The following is a 14830-nucleotide window of genomic DNA, read 5'->3' as shown; positions in this document are numbered from 1 at the left end:
AAAGTACACTGGAGGGGCGAGGTAAGAAGTCAAGATGCCAGGAACTGTCTGCGGGGATCAAGACAAACATGAATACGGGCTCTAAACACAATGAGGGTTCAAACCAGGCCGGAGAAGACAGAGCAGTTCTGAGGAGCGAAAGGCAGAAGAATCACAAGGACTTGGGAACTTACTAGACACTTGGGTCTTCAAAGAGGAGTCCCCGGCGCATGGCGTGTTTGGTGATATGTCTGGCACTGAAAACACAGGCGCGGGAACAGATCCGTGGGGAGAGCATGAACCCGGATCTGAGCATGGCTTGTCTGGGGCGAGATGGTCAGGAGGAGTCGCATGTAAAGTTCTGGGGGTCAGGAGAGGGTCTGGGCTGAGGGTGTATATTTGGAGGACATCGACCAGAGCCCGTGAGACCCCCAGGGGATGGTGTGACAAACGGGAGGGCCGAAGGTGGAAGGCATCAGTGTGGTGTGGGAAAAGGAGCACTCACGGACAGTGAGCGGCGGAGGCAGAAGATGAGGCCGGGCGGATGGAGAGACACAAAGAGGTGTACTGCTGGAGATGAGGGAGGGAAAGGCAGGCTTCCAGAAGGAGGCTGTCAGGGGAGGTTTCAGACCAGCAGAGGCCAGGTAGGCCCATGGCTCAGCGCTGGCTATGGAGCCCCTACGGTGCAGGCCCACGCAGCGTGGCCCCGGCACAAGCCCAGACCCAGCAGACACCGCACCCACGTTCACAGTTCATGGAAGGAAGACCAGGAGGCCTGGGGTGGGGTGAGGGATGCCCAGCCCATTCTCCTCCCTGGGGCGGGGGGTTAGGCAGGGCCAGCAGGGCTCCCAGCACCAGACCCCTCCAGCCCCAGAAAGAAAGCATGTGCGAGTCTAAGGATGGCAGACCAGGGTGCCTGGGTGGCTCAGTCAGTTAAGCGGCTGCCTTTGGCTCGGGTCATGATCCTGGGATCCAGGGATGGAGCCCCACATCGGGCTCCCTGCTCAGTGGAGAGCCTGCTTCTCCCTCTCCCTCTGCCTGTTGCTCTGCCTACTTGTGCGCTGTCAAATAAATAAATAAAATCTTTTTAAAAAGTTAAAAAAAAATGGCAGACCCCTGCCAAGCTCTGTCCCGTTGGTGGGTGGCCTCAGGCCCACAGAAAGGAGCTCAAGGAGTTTGGGCTCCTGCTGGACAGTGCTGGGCATCTGCTGAGACACAGTGCCACCTCGTGGCCGGAGGTGCTCACACCAGATTTCTGCCAGACGGTCAAGCCCATCACACCGATGCTCCTAGGTCTTTATGGGGGGCTTTCATGCTGGGACCCCATGCACTGGAAGCAATGATCCGAGACTTTTACCACTTGGGCAGTCCTTGGGCCCCTGCCAGCAGCATCCCTGTGGCATCAGCCAAGGTCGGCCCTGCCACCAGATAAGGTAGGCAGGCTAGCATGTTAGCCAAGACCGATGTGGCCCCACAGTGTGGGCAGTGATGCAAGGCCTTGCTCTTGGGGTTGTGGCCCCCGCGACAGGAGAGACTGTACGGACTGCGGTTTTGTTGTGCATTCGTCTGCAGTGTCCTTAGGGGCACAAAGTTAATGCCGGGCTCACAGAGCTCTTCCAGGCATGGCTGCCATTCGCCTCCTACCCAGTCTACAGGAATCCTCGGGACCATCTGCAGCAGCGTGTCGTGTCTTCCTATGCGGCTCAGCTCAGGGGTGACTGTGGGGGCAGCAGGCAGGGGGCCCCAAGAGCAGAGAACCACCCCCAGCCACCAAGCTGGGTCCTGGCGCAGCTCTGGAAGCCTGCTCCCTGGGGAGTCGTAGCTGAGGCCTGCCCACAACTCGGAAGGTCCCAATTCTGGGGTCATGCCCACATGCCCGTGGCTCACTCCTGACTGCTCAGCAGTTTCAGACCAGGTGACATTATCATGACCTTAACGCCACACAGTTAACAGTTCATTTTTATCCTTGACTGCTGGTTTAGCTAGGCGAGATAGAGGGTTCTCTTCATGCTTTTTTAAACTTCTCCTTATTATTATTATTTTTTAAGATTTTATTTATTTACCCGACAGACAGAGATCACAAGTAGGCAGAGAGGCAGGCAGAGAGAGAGAGGAGGAAGCAGGCTGTCCGCAGAGCAGAGAGCCCGATGCGGGGCCCGATCCCAGAACCCCGGGACCACGACCCGAGCCGAAGGCAGAGGCCTCAACCCACTGAGCCACCCAGGCGCCCCTTATTGCAGAAGCAATGCATGTACAAGGTTAAAAAATGTTTTCCAAAAACGTGTGACTTGGAAAGTTAATGTCCCTTATGTAGTTCTACCTGCTGTTAAAATTTCCTATTAACAGCCTGGTCTATGTTCTTTCAGCTTGCTTTCCTATACACACATATGTGTGAGTGCGTGTGTGTGGTGGAGGGGTGTTTTCTACAATGACATACAGCTCTACAACTTATTATGATTTTTTTCCTTTAACAGCATCTTTCTGGAAGCATCCTGATCACCCAGCCCCAATTCTGGTTAATTCAGTGACTTAAAACCCGGGTGGGAGAAAAGGCAATGTCCTAGAGACCCAGGAGCTTGAGGCTCCCAGAGAAATATGATTCAGGATCCAGCGGGGTGGGGTGGGGTGGGGAGCGTGTGCTGGAAACCCCGATCGGCCAGGGATGAGAAAGGATCTCTCCCAGAAACAAAACCCCAGGGGCTGATTCTACCCTGGCTATCGGTACAGAACAGGCTGTGGCGTGAGTGTGACCCAGGCAGGCTGTTCCGGGAGCTGCCGGAGCCACGGGGACACCCTGTACGTTTCTGCTGAGTTGGGTGCACAGGCCAGGTGACAGCCGGCGTCAGAGCTGGGGAGCCGGGCCCTGCGCCAGAGCTGAGGCCTGTGATCTCCAGGAGAGCAAGGACAGTTTCGAGACAAGCGGCCTTGCATGCTACACCTGTTCTCCTCCTGGGCCCCACGGATCAGCCAGAGGCCCCTCAGCGCTCTGCTGCTGGGAGCCGGCTCACATAGATACCCCACGGGCCACCTATTTCATGGTCAGTAACATCAACAAGGCAAAAAAAAAAAAAAAGGAAAGGACCAGATGGAAGTGCCAGTGAGGATGCTGTGGGCTCCAGGGTCAGAGGAAGCCTTCCAGAATGGGAGAGCCCGTAAGTGCCCAGCCTCCTGCTGCTCCGGGATAGACGGTGACAAGCCCTGGCCTGGAGCAGGGCAGCAGGTTGTCCTGAGTCCTCTGGCGACGGGCAGTAAGACCAGGATGATCCCTCACTGCTTCTGCACCCATTTCCTTGCCTGTGATGTAATATCACCAGTACCTTTCCACGATTAAATGAACGATGTGTGGCCAGCACTCAGCAGGCACCAGCCAGACGATAAATACTGGAGCATCACCGGCTACCATTATTATGGTCGGGGGAGGGCACCAGAATGGAAACGACTCCCCTGGGCAGACGGAGACCTCGGGCACGCAGAGCCCTTGGGGCCTCTTGCCTGGGTACAGCCAGGAACACAGAAGCCCAGGACGGGTCCGAGCCCAGGAGGGCAGTTTCACGCTCTCCCTGCACCAGGTGCTGGGGAGAAGAAATGCAAAAACCTAGAGCCTCTGCAGTCCCAGGGGCTCCCAGATGCCTCCATTTTCTGGCTCCTCCGAGGCTAAAAAGAGGGGATCCCACATTACCAGATGGGGTCCTCGGCTCCCACCTGGGGAAAGAAATGGGCCCAGGGCCCAGGGCCTGGGGCTCAGCTCCATGGAAGGGAGACTGCTCCGGACCCTCCACGTGGGACCCCAGAGCTAAGTTTTCCCCAGGAACCACAGCTTGGTGCCTCTGGGGAAGGCGTGGCGGGCACGCAGGGACTCACCCTGGTCGATGGAGTGCTGGGGGAGCTGGCTGAGCTGGCTGTTCACCACCCCCGCGTAGGTGCGCAGGAACTCTTCCTCGCTGGCCGTCAGCTGCAAGGGTGAGAAGGCCACGGTGAGGGGCGGCCCGCCCCCTCCTCTCATCCCTGGGCCCCTGTTCCTGAGTCCTGACCTTGGGTTCTAGACTGAGTGCCCTCTCCCCCTCGCCGGAAGCTGGGCCCATGGTCCCCCAGGCCTTGCCTCCCAGATCAGATCTGAGACTGCGCTTCCGGTTGCAGCATGGGGCCTGCCTAGGGAGCCCATCCCTTTCTTCCTGAACAATGCAGCCCTCTCAGGGCCCTTCCTGCCTAGTGCCCCGTGGGCAGCTCCTGGGGAGACAGGAGAAGTGTCAGGTCAGGGCCCGTAGGGGCTCACACACCCCCCGGGCCCCAGCTCAGCATAGGGATGGGAAGACCGCCCCAGCAGCACCCCCGGAACTGGACGGGATTGGCCACAGAGCCTGACCCCAAAGCCAGCAGCCCCACTCCCGGAGCAGCGCGGTCACAGCAGGTGGCTGCCGCCCGCGTCAGGCACCCTCCCGGGGAGAGCTACGCAGCACCCCGAAGGCACTCACATTTGATCCCATCTTCCTCAGCATGAGCAGCACTCGGACCTTCTGCTGAATGTACGTCTCCTCCGGGCTCTTCCCGGGCGCCCCCTCGCGGTTCATCCCCTGGCCAGCCCTGGGGGCTCCTGCGGAGTGGGAAGAGGCCCTGAAGAGGGGGTCAGCACGGGCTGCGCCAGATCCCGACTGGATGCTTGGCAGGAGCCACCGGGCGGCCCACTGGGCTTCAGGGTCTCGCTTCTGAGAGCCCAGAGCAGGTGGCGAGCTGCACGTTCCTCCCTCACCCCTACTGGCCCCAGGCAGCCGGACCAAGTGGCTCGATCCCGGAGCAGGCGCTGGTGGCCAGCACCCTCTGCAAGGAGCTGTTGGGCCCAGGGACGCTGAGCTGACCCCGAACTTCTGGCCAGCTCGACCTTCCAGCCACCCGCTCAGCAAGAACCCTGCGATGAGCCACAGGAGATGTGCTGAAGGAAGCCCAAAGTGTCCCAGGTTTTCAAAGCATGAAACTTCCACAAAGAACAAAAGCGACACGGCCAGAGGTAGCCGGCCGGCACTTCCGGCTGGAGAAACCGTGAGATCGGGACCCGGCCCCGAACACGAAGGCAGCCCCCTCTGCAGAAGCTCCTGACGAATTCAAGAGGCCGGCGCTTGGGCTGGGCTCCAAGGAGTCCCTTGATGGGGACAGGCCGGCCGGGGCCATGGGGCACGGATACCCACCTGAGCTCATGGCCGTCACCCTCACACGCCCACCCCCCCGTCAGAGGGCAGCTCCTGTGGGCTGCGGCTGCGTCCAGAGACCGCAGGGCCCCAAGCTGCAGAAAGGTCCCAGGAGAGAAGTCCCAGGGTTTCCCCCCCAGGAGGAGCCGGCAGAGAGGAAGCCGGGCGTGGAGGGGTTTGAGTTACACACTTGTAACCCCTGGATGAGTCAGAAATAACGCAGCAGCTGGTGGGGGCGGAGCCTCTGCCGTCCTGGTGCCAAGGGGCTGCGCTTGGAGGACCGAGGGAACCTGGCTTGCGAGCCAAGGACACTCCTCACGCCGTCCATCCCTCGGGGACCAGCAAGCCCGGGACCGGCGGGCTCTCCCAAGCCGGCCTGCTCTCTGTGCAGGGGGCGGACTCCGAGATGTGCCAGAGCCCCGGAGGTCCCCGTCAGCTGCTCAGTCCCTGGAAGCTCACAGGGGCTCTGGTCCCAAAAGTCTCCACAGTGGGCTAAAAAGCCGTCAAGCTGGGGCTTCCACAGGGCTGTAGACTTGATGTAGCATGTCTCCTCCTGGGGCCTGCCGTCCCCCCACATCCTTTCCCTGCCACACTCCCCACGGTCTTCTCCCCTGCCACCTCCTCTGGGCTCAGAGAAAAGCCTGATGAACACTGACAGCCGGGAAAGAGGGTAAGCCACCTCCAGAAGGGCGCTGGGGGGAGGCAGCCCGCGTAGCAGACAACCCTAACTCCCTAGCGCAGTTGAGTGGGGAAGCCCAGCCGTGGGACTTCACGTCTCACATGGACCCCTCCTCACTTCTTTCCACCCTGCTCCCCACACCAGGACCCACGAGGCCTGCATGGGCCGCCCGGCCTCCTGCTCCACACGCCTCCCCACACGCTCTGCCCTCCTGACCCCAGTCTATTTCTAGAACATACCAAGAAGTTCTTTCCCCCCGGCAGCCTTTGCACTGGGTGTCCCCTGAGCCCGGGCTGGCTTCTTCTCATCCTTCAACGTGCTTAAAGACGCCTTCCTGGGGAACTTTTCCTGACGGCATAACTGAAGCAGGTTCTGTGTCTGCACCCCTCCCCCCGCAACCCCTACACCCTCCGGGTCACAGGCCCAGGCTCATCCCAATTTTCTGAGCGGGTCTTGCTGGAATACTTGCTTATCGTCTCTCCCCTGCCCGACTAGAGGGCCAGGCCCGCCTAGCTCAGCCCATTCCCCGCAGCCCAGCACTGTGCCTGGGAGGCACTTAACAGAGGCCACCCGACTAGCTGAGTGGAAAATGAGGACGGCGTGTGGTATCCAAGTGTCTCCCTCTCTACGATACCCACACTGACTTAGGGCCAAATGTCACGGAATTGAAGCCTTGCCAAGTGGAGGGCCTTGGGCTACCCTACGCATCCTATTTCCCCAGAGGCCTTCTGAAACACCCCCCAAAGCCTTCAAACCGGGAGTCAGGGCTTCCGGGAGTAAAAATCTTCCATTCCCATCCTGTGTCCAAGGGCCAATGGTCAGCTGGCTCTCTCCTTGTGAAAGGCAGCATTGAAGACTGGTGACCTGCCACTAGGTGTCACCACACACAAAAGAACCAGAATTCCAGCAAGATTCCCCACCTACCCCCACCCCAACGTCCCAACAGGCCCATCTGGTTCAAGCCCTTATTCTGATCGTAAGTCACAAACCACACCCCAGTCCCAGGTCCCAGAGCAAGATCTATTCATCCTTCAGGGGCTGGGCCCTACTCAGACAAGGATATGTATCTGGTTTGGGGGCACAGCCCAGGACTGAGGGGTCCTGGCCTCCCCGTGATTGGGGACCCCTTCCTCACTGTCTTTTCCCAACCAGCCAAGCTTCTTCCGACAGAGATGTGGGCTCAGAACCAGGAGAAGTGTGTGAGCCTGACCAGGAGCCCAAGTGTGTGCAAATCACTCTACGTTGTCTAGTTTTACAGAATTTTGTGCTGTGCAACAATCCCGGCACCCTATACAGATGGGTGTCATTCTATTGTTTTCCACGGAAGCCTCACTGTCCCAAGGCCCTCCCACACTCAAACTGTGATTACGGGGGTGGGGGTGGTTTACACCACCCAGCCACGGGCCTAGGGTGTCACGGGGCCCGAACGGGTCTTTGGGGCCAGGTTACTCCCACTTCAGCTTCCGAGGCAGACTCGTCATTTCTAAGAATTCTGGTTTTCTAGCATTCTTCGAGCTTTACTTTGAGCTGCTTCTGCCCTGCTGCCTGACAAGTGGAAATACCCAGGGCTGGATCTGGGGCAGAATGTAAGCGCCATGAGCACACATGCCTGCCGCCACACCTCAATCCCGATAGAGGAGGGCATCATGACTGGTTCCCACGGTTCCGCCCGAGACAGAATCTGCATCAGGAGTCACTGCGAAGAAAATTAATGCTGAAGAGAGGAACCCATAAGCAACCCAAACAACACAAACGCTGCAATCGCTGATACGCTACACGTCTGTTAAAGCGTGTTCGGGTTTGGTGCCTGTCCCAGCAAACATGCTATTACATTGTCATCACCATTCTGACTGGAATCAGATCAACTTCATTTGAAAGCCCGTACTCCCCCCATAAGGGATGAAGAACTGGGCGCCTGTGACGTGGGTCTGAATTACGGAAGCCCAAACTGCGAGTAATTTGGACAGAGTAGTTGTGGAGCCCTGAGCCGTGAGCAGGCAAAGGGCACAGTGACTCTCGGTTATGGTCTCCCAGATGCTCCGGAAACATGCTGTCATCTAAAAAGGTGGCGCTTCCGTTCTGAGTCCTGAGAAAATGTCTCGTTGTTAACTGCCCAAGTCCTCTCCTAGCTACCACTGTGGGAGCTAACCAGGGAAAAATGGAGATGAGCCAGAAAACGGAACACAGAAACAGGAAACCATCAGCTACTCAAATGAATGGTAAGGGCAGAGGCCCATGGCTAGATGCCGCTGTAGACAGCCATGTGTTATGCCAAAAGCGGGGATAAGTCCAGAAACTTACATCTGACTGGGACAAATGTAATTAAGGGAAACCAAGGTCCCTATGTTCAGTACAGACACACAGACACATTCCCCAGCACACCCCCTATGTTCCTGTTGGTTCTGAGCCCACATCTCTATGGGAGGAAGGCTAACTGGGATGGGGATCCCACCCACTGGAAGGCAGCCATACAAAGTGACAAAGTGGCCCATGGCCTAAGCGGGCACACTGCGTTCCATGCGGGACACGGAGGCCACACGTGATAGCATGTTCCTGCCCTGCCCTGCAGGGACCTGGCCTCTCCCAGCACACGCGCTCTGGCCTGGAAGCAGTGGCTGTCACTTTAGAAGAGCGGCGGACAGCAGGAACCCCAGAGCTGAACCGCCGAGCATCCCGTGCCACGGTCAGGCCCATTCTGATAAGCAGCTTCCAACGCTGGCCTCCTTTGGATGGGCCCGAGTGGCTCTGAATACAAACACAGTCGCCTGTGCTCATTCTCATGTATAAACTTGAAGCTCACGCTGTTCAAATGCCCATGTTTATAAAACTGGAATATACACTTATACCTGGCGTGGTGTTACACCTGCTCGGAAAACAGCGAGTCACCTCAGGCTGGGGCCAGACAGCCAGCACGAGCGTCCTTGATGCACACAATCCCCCTCTGCCCTGTGGGTCCCAGCACTTGTCTTCTGTTCTACCCATTTTTTTTAAAAAAGTTGCAATTTATTTTAAATGCTCACATTAACAAAGGTACGTTTACGCATAGGCAAGGTAAAACAATATATAACTGAACTTACACAAAATACTAATTCAGAGACTGCACACATCTTAGCCTAAAAGAAATGAGCCGAGCCACGGCGCGGCAGGAGAAACGAGCAGTACTGGTGGGAGAAGGAAGCTGCAGGAGCTCCCGGAGCCACACAGCCCAGACCCCAGACGCTCGCCCCAGCAGCGCCCTGGGGCCTGCTACCAGAAGTCCTTCCCCGGAGCTCCTTACCTGCCTCCGGAAATTAACTTCAGGCAAACAGCTCCTCAACTGTGATGGGCAGGCTGTGGCCGGGGAGAAATACGAAGGTGGGGCCCTGTGGAAACACAGAACACGGGTCATGGGAGGAGCTGGGAGGGCCTGCGGGGCTGCCGGAGTCGCCCAACGCCAAAGGATCGACGACACGGGTGGGACGCTCCTGGCAGCGGGCTCAGCCGCGGTCCAGAAATACCTGCGTGTCTGGCCGGCCCGGGAACCTGCACCAACACCTCTGGGATCTGGTGCTGACTGCAGCACGGCTGGCCTGTCATTTCCGGCTGAGGCAGGTCACCACACCCGCTCCTGCCTCGGGTTAGTCCCCATGTCCTACGGAGAGTGAGTCACTCAGGCAGCTGACGGGAGAGACCCGCACCTGCACGGGAAGGCGTCGCGGTCGCCGCGCACAGCCTGAGCCGGGCACAGGGGCCGCCGTGCTCCACCTGCTCTGTGCTCAGACGCGCACTGCTGTTTGTCCTGTGCCTGGGAACATCTGTGGCTGGACGTGTAAACATAAGCCAACCGCCCCCATCCACATAAAACACGGCTGCGGGTCAGTGACAACCTGTCGGCCTGCCCAAGTGTCTCCGGGCCCCTAACATGCCTCTCGCAGGGATCAAAGAACACTGTCGCACAACCTCACTGTTGAGGTCCTGTGTGGGAGCCCAGCGGAGGCGGGTAGGGGGCACCCAGCCACCTCCTCTGCTGTGCACACTGACCTCGGGGTCCCTGGTTACAGGCGGACTCCCAACTCAGCCCTGCTGTGAGGACGAGGTCAGAGGATGACATCTGGGGTGCCTGGGTGGCTCAGTCGTTAAGCTTCTGCCTTTGGCTCAGGTCATGATTCCAGGATCCTGGGATGGAGCTCCATATCCGGTTGCTCGTCAGAAAGCCTGTTTCTCCCTCTCCCACACCCTCTGCTTGTGTTCCCTCTCTCACTGTGTCTCTCTCTGCCAAATAAATAAAATCTTAGGGGAAAAAAAAAAGAAAAAAAAAAAACCTGTTCTGTGGGAGGTGGGGGACCGAGGACAGCTAGGAAAACCCTCTTTCACTGTCTTTTGGGAAAGAAAGATGGCCACTCACAGGGTGGGGGACGTGGTTCCCAGAGAAAGTGAGATTTCAAAAGACTGCCCTACAGGTAGATGCTGCTGGAACCCTCTGGGTCTCTAGTCTGTGTATCTCTTCAAGCAGCAATGGCTCTTGGAGGAAGGAACCGTTACCCACCCCTCTGCCACTCCCTCCAACCTCAGACTACCCCTATGGGAACACTCCCTCCACCCTCAGACTGCGGGAACAGCCACCCCTAGGGGAACAGGCATCTTTAGCGATTAGTTGCTCTTTTATTCCTCTAGATATCAAAGCACCGAAATACCAAGGTTCCCTGGGGAACCTTCCACCCCACATTCCTTCAAAAAGAAATGAGAAGAGGCAGCCTTCTCCACTTCTGAGGGCTTTAATTTCTTCAACTACCACAACAGCCAATTAGCCACCGACTGTCTACAGGACTTAGAACCTTCCAAGAAGCAGAGAGAACCTTTGTATTAGTGACTTGTAGGGGAAGGCAGTGCTGTTCCTGATGGGGCTGTCCAGGGATTTGCAACCAGCTGTTCTATTTGCCATTTTATGATCAGGTCAATGTTCCCATTTTACAGAGGAGAAAACTGAGGCTCAGAGTCCTGGCGGCCCCCGAGCCAGCAGAAGACGGTTCTGCTTTGCTGCCCATCGGCTGTGCATCCGGGGTTGCTCACTTCATTTTGCCCTCTGTAAAAAGGGACTCGTGACCTCTACCATGTCTTCCTTCACTGGATACAATGAGATCAGGGCAGGCCGCACGAGTGGAGGCCCAGAAGGCCCCATCCTTGGGTTAGAGCTCTGTTTTCACAGCCTTGAACCGCTTAATCATTTCTGAACACGAGGCCCTGCAAATTATAAAGCTGGTCCAGAATGAGAAAAAGAATGCCAAGGGGGCCTCTCAAACTGCCACGGGCCCTGGAACCTGAAGTAGATGAGATACAGGTTCAAGAAGGATTTCCTAAAACCTTTCTCGGGGTACACAACCCCGTGTCAGGTTCAGGGAACAGGAGATACCAACGTGGGGCTGTGACACGGAGCCTGCCTTCAGGAAGTGCCCAAGTGGCTGAGGAGATCACACTACACAAAGCAAATGCAAAACAACCAACAGTGCCTAAGGACAAGCCAAAGAGATAGGTCGGGCTACGACAGGAACGCCGCCAGGGTCAGATGCACGGACTGCGCCGTGTCCGGCCCCTTCCCCAGAGCAGCTCGGCAGCGTCGGGACAGGTCGGGGCTTGGGCCGGTAAGTGACAGAAGAAAGAATGGGCAAAGCTCTGCAAGCACACAGGGGAGGAGCTCAGGAGAGAGGAAACTGGAGGGAGGTCTTGAAGGATGAGCAGGAGTTTGCTGGCAGAAGGGAAGGAGAAGGACACCGGAGGCACAGGACGTTCTCTGAACAATTACTGAGCGTCTACTATATGCCAGGCCCTGTGGTAGGCATCGAGGACACGCAGCTGGGCAGAGCAGCCGTGGTCTGCCTGAGATGAGGGCTCCTGGAGTCACGGCCAGGTACGCGCACCCGCAGACACGGGGGCAGATGACACTAAGGTGAAGGGCAAGGTGCCCTGAGGACCCACAGCGGGGCGCCTGACCCGGCTCTGAGAGGGATGCGTCCCGAGGAGAAGATTTAGACTTTGGAAATCCTGGAGGAGGAAGGAGGTGTCGGGTGAGAGGTGTCGAGGTGAGCGGGTACTGCACCCCAGAGGTCTCTGAGACGGGTGAGGAGAGGCACCGAAGCAGGGGTGTATACATCAGGTCTGAGCTTCTCAAGACCACCATGAAGATCCTGGGGCAGAGCTGGGGGGAGGCCCCACGGCAGGAGGGAGTTGGGACCGAGGACAGGCTGAAGAGCTAGGACTGGACTCCACGGGCCACGCAGAAGCCCACAGGGGCTGGTAAGTAGGGCAGAACTGTCCTTTGCATAGAGTTGTTCCCACAGTGGACGTCGGCAAAGCGCTCTGGAGACTGAGTCAGAACGCGGGGAGCAGCCAGGTCTGGGAGCCCCTGCCCTGACAGGGTGGTGAGGACAGAGCAACCGCCGTGAAGGTGAAGCTCTGGCATCCTGGTGGCCCCATTACCGGCCAGGTGGCCCTGGAGAAGTCACCGAACAACAAATGCATTCGGCACCAACTGTGTGTTGGGATTTGTCAGCGAAAAAACAGTCCAAAATCCCTGCATACCCTGATGAGAGGGGAGAGCAGACGAACAAAATAAAAACCAAACAATGGGGCATAATTACAGAGTGGGTGGCAGAAGGTGACGGACGGGTGCTAGGGTCAAAACTGAGCTGGGTGAGGGGACCAGGAATGTGGGGTGGCCGGGTGGGCCTTCCTGAGCACAGGCTGGAGCGGGGTGACGGAGTGAGCCTTGGGAGCCCAGAGCACAGCTGGACGGAGGCCCCAGGGTGTGGCGAGCTGGAAGAAGAGCAAGGAAGGCCACAGGAAGGGAACGTGCACCGGGACAAGGGGCACGGGACAGTGAGGCCTCTGGGAAACCCGGCCTGGACCTGTAAGACGGGGCAGCAAGCAGAGGTGTAGCCTGGCCTGACCTGGGTGTTGGCAGGAGCGCCCTGACTCAGAGAGGGGGCCGGGGGCTGAGAGCAGAAGCAGGGGGAGGCCGCCGTGGGAATCCCAGCAAAAGGAGCAGACGGGACATCAGGAGGGCCAGCCGGCTCGGCACACAGGTGCTTGGGACGGGGACGCCCAGGTGTGGGGGTTAAGCAATGGAAGGCAGCACTCCTATCAACCACCATGGGAGAGAGGCAGGAGGAACACTTTTGGAAAAGGACCAAGGGTTGAATTTCAGATAGCTTAGAGCCTTCCCATCAGTAAGCCTCAGTTGCCTTATCTATAGAATGGGGATGATAATGGCCCCTTCATATCACGGTTGTGAAAATGAGATAACAGAGAGAGCAGCAGGCATAGTTAGTACCTGGCATACAGCAAAGGCTCAATAAAACACTAGTTACTCTAATGATAAGATCAATGGTGATAAGAGATGAGGTGAGTAAGTGATATTTTGGTTATAGGATAGGGGGTGGTGGGAATAAGACTAAACAGTAAACTCAAGGGCTTAAAACACCCAGCTTCCTTTCCTGCCTCTTCCCTCCTGGTCACCCATCGGCCCCCAACTGGCTCAAAGGAACTGATAAGGGGTGAAGAGCTACGGGGTCGGGGGGGGGGGGGGGGAGGGCAGGACCGCACCTCCATGTTTCCCCCGCCGCCCTGAATCCCTGGGGGTGCCTTAAAGCAGTTTCCCAACCTGGGCACCACGGGCATTTTGGAATATGGTAGGCTAATGAGCAGCGTCCCTGGGCTCTACCCAGTAGGTGCCGGCAACAGCTCCCCCTGGGCTGGGACAACCAAAACTGTCTCCAGACAGTGCCGTGTGTTCTCTGGGAGGCAAAATCAGCCTGGGGTGAGAACTCCTCTAAAGAAATAGTTGACACACACTCTAACTGTTGGCCAAGTGCCGTGCTCACCCCTTCACGTACAGGAATCATTGAGGCTTCAGAACAAACATCCTTCCGAGAATGCAGAGGTCGTCCGGTGACCACTCAGCCAGTCTGTCCTACTCCACACCCAGGCAGGATTCGAACCCAGATCGTCCAAGTTCTGAACCCCTGTATGACAATGCTGTCCCAGGGAGCATGTAAATGGGTAGAAAGCGCTCAGGGCCAAGGAGAGGGAGGCGGGACCGAGCCCCGGCTGCAGCTCCAACCGTCAGGGACATCAAAACTGGGGCGCTGGAGAGAATTTCCACAAGCTCTGCTCTCAGTAATTAAGCTGCAACCTCCTGCACTCTGGGGCCCCATGAGCAACTGCCTTAATTAATAAATTCCACACTGCAGCCTCCTCCATCCAGAGCCAGGCTCCGCGTTCTCGAGGCGCGCTCCACCAGCATGAGCAAAACAGGTCTAATGGCAGCTCTGGCGAGTCAGGGAGCCTGCAGGACGCAGCAGCATTCTCCCGGGATGAGCTTGGGGTAAGGAGTTCCTCCTGCGGTGGCCAACCCAAGTTCAACCCTGGTCTGAAGCTCCTTCCTGCTCTGGGAAGCCAGGGAGAACAACAGTGATAATTACTGCTGTTGCTGGAGCCTTCTCCAAGGGCCAGGCACACGCCAGTCACATTCATCACAGGGGCTTGCTCAGTTTTAGTCCCGCAACAAGCCTGCAAGGTAAGAATTATTCCCATTCCACAGATAAGACAATGGGGACTCAGGGATGGTAAGTGACCTGCCCAAGGCCACGGAGCTAAGAAGTGACAGGGCCTGCATCCTATCAAGCCCCTCCTGGCTCAGGAGTTGGGAGAAGCCTCAGCCATTTTAACTGAAATTAAAATGAAAATCCACTTTACAGGGGGGAAAAAAAAAGGCCAGAGCCCCAAACTGCCAGTTTGAAAAGAAGATAATGAGCGGAAGACAGCTAAACACACTGAATGGTCCTTGATGGGATTGGGGTTGGGGGGGGGAGAGGGGGAGGGAGCCATAAAGGCCATTACTGGGCAATTAGGGAAGCTTTCCTAGGGAGTATTGATTAGATAATGGTATTGTGTCAATGCCGTGTGTCCCGCTGCATGGGATTTTATCCTGGGTGCTCGGGAAAACACCCTGGGCCTT

The 14830-nt window shown here is 57.4% G+C and overlaps 1 protein-coding gene across 2 annotated transcripts in view; it reads right to left on the bottom strand.

Annotated features, from left to right (window-relative positions):
• CTNNBIP1 (catenin beta interacting protein 1) overlaps positions 1 to 14830 on the bottom strand; it is a 47279-nt gene that overhangs the window by 17286 nt on the left and 15163 nt on the right. For both annotated transcript variants that reach the window (XM_045979361.1, XM_045979370.1), the window contains exons 2-4: positions 9116 to 9200; positions 4452 to 4570; positions 3841 to 3931 (exon numbers count right to left, since the gene is read on the bottom strand). In XM_045979361.1, the coding sequence (XP_045835317.1) occupies positions 3841 to 3931; positions 4452 to 4547 (187 nt within the window). In that variant the 5' untranslated portion in view covers positions 4548 to 4570; positions 9116 to 9200. The remainder of the gene's footprint in view (positions 1 to 3840; positions 3932 to 4451; positions 4571 to 9115; positions 9201 to 14830) is intronic.

The sequence above is a fragment of the Meles meles genome, chromosome 1, assembly GCF_922984935.1.
Source record: "Meles meles chromosome 1, mMelMel3.1 paternal haplotype, whole genome shotgun sequence".
NCBI classification, from domain to species: Eukaryota; Metazoa; Chordata; class Mammalia; order Carnivora; family Mustelidae; genus Meles; species Meles meles.
The sequence above is the reverse complement of the archived record's forward strand: the minus strand, read 5'-3'. Positions and strand labels throughout refer to the sequence as shown.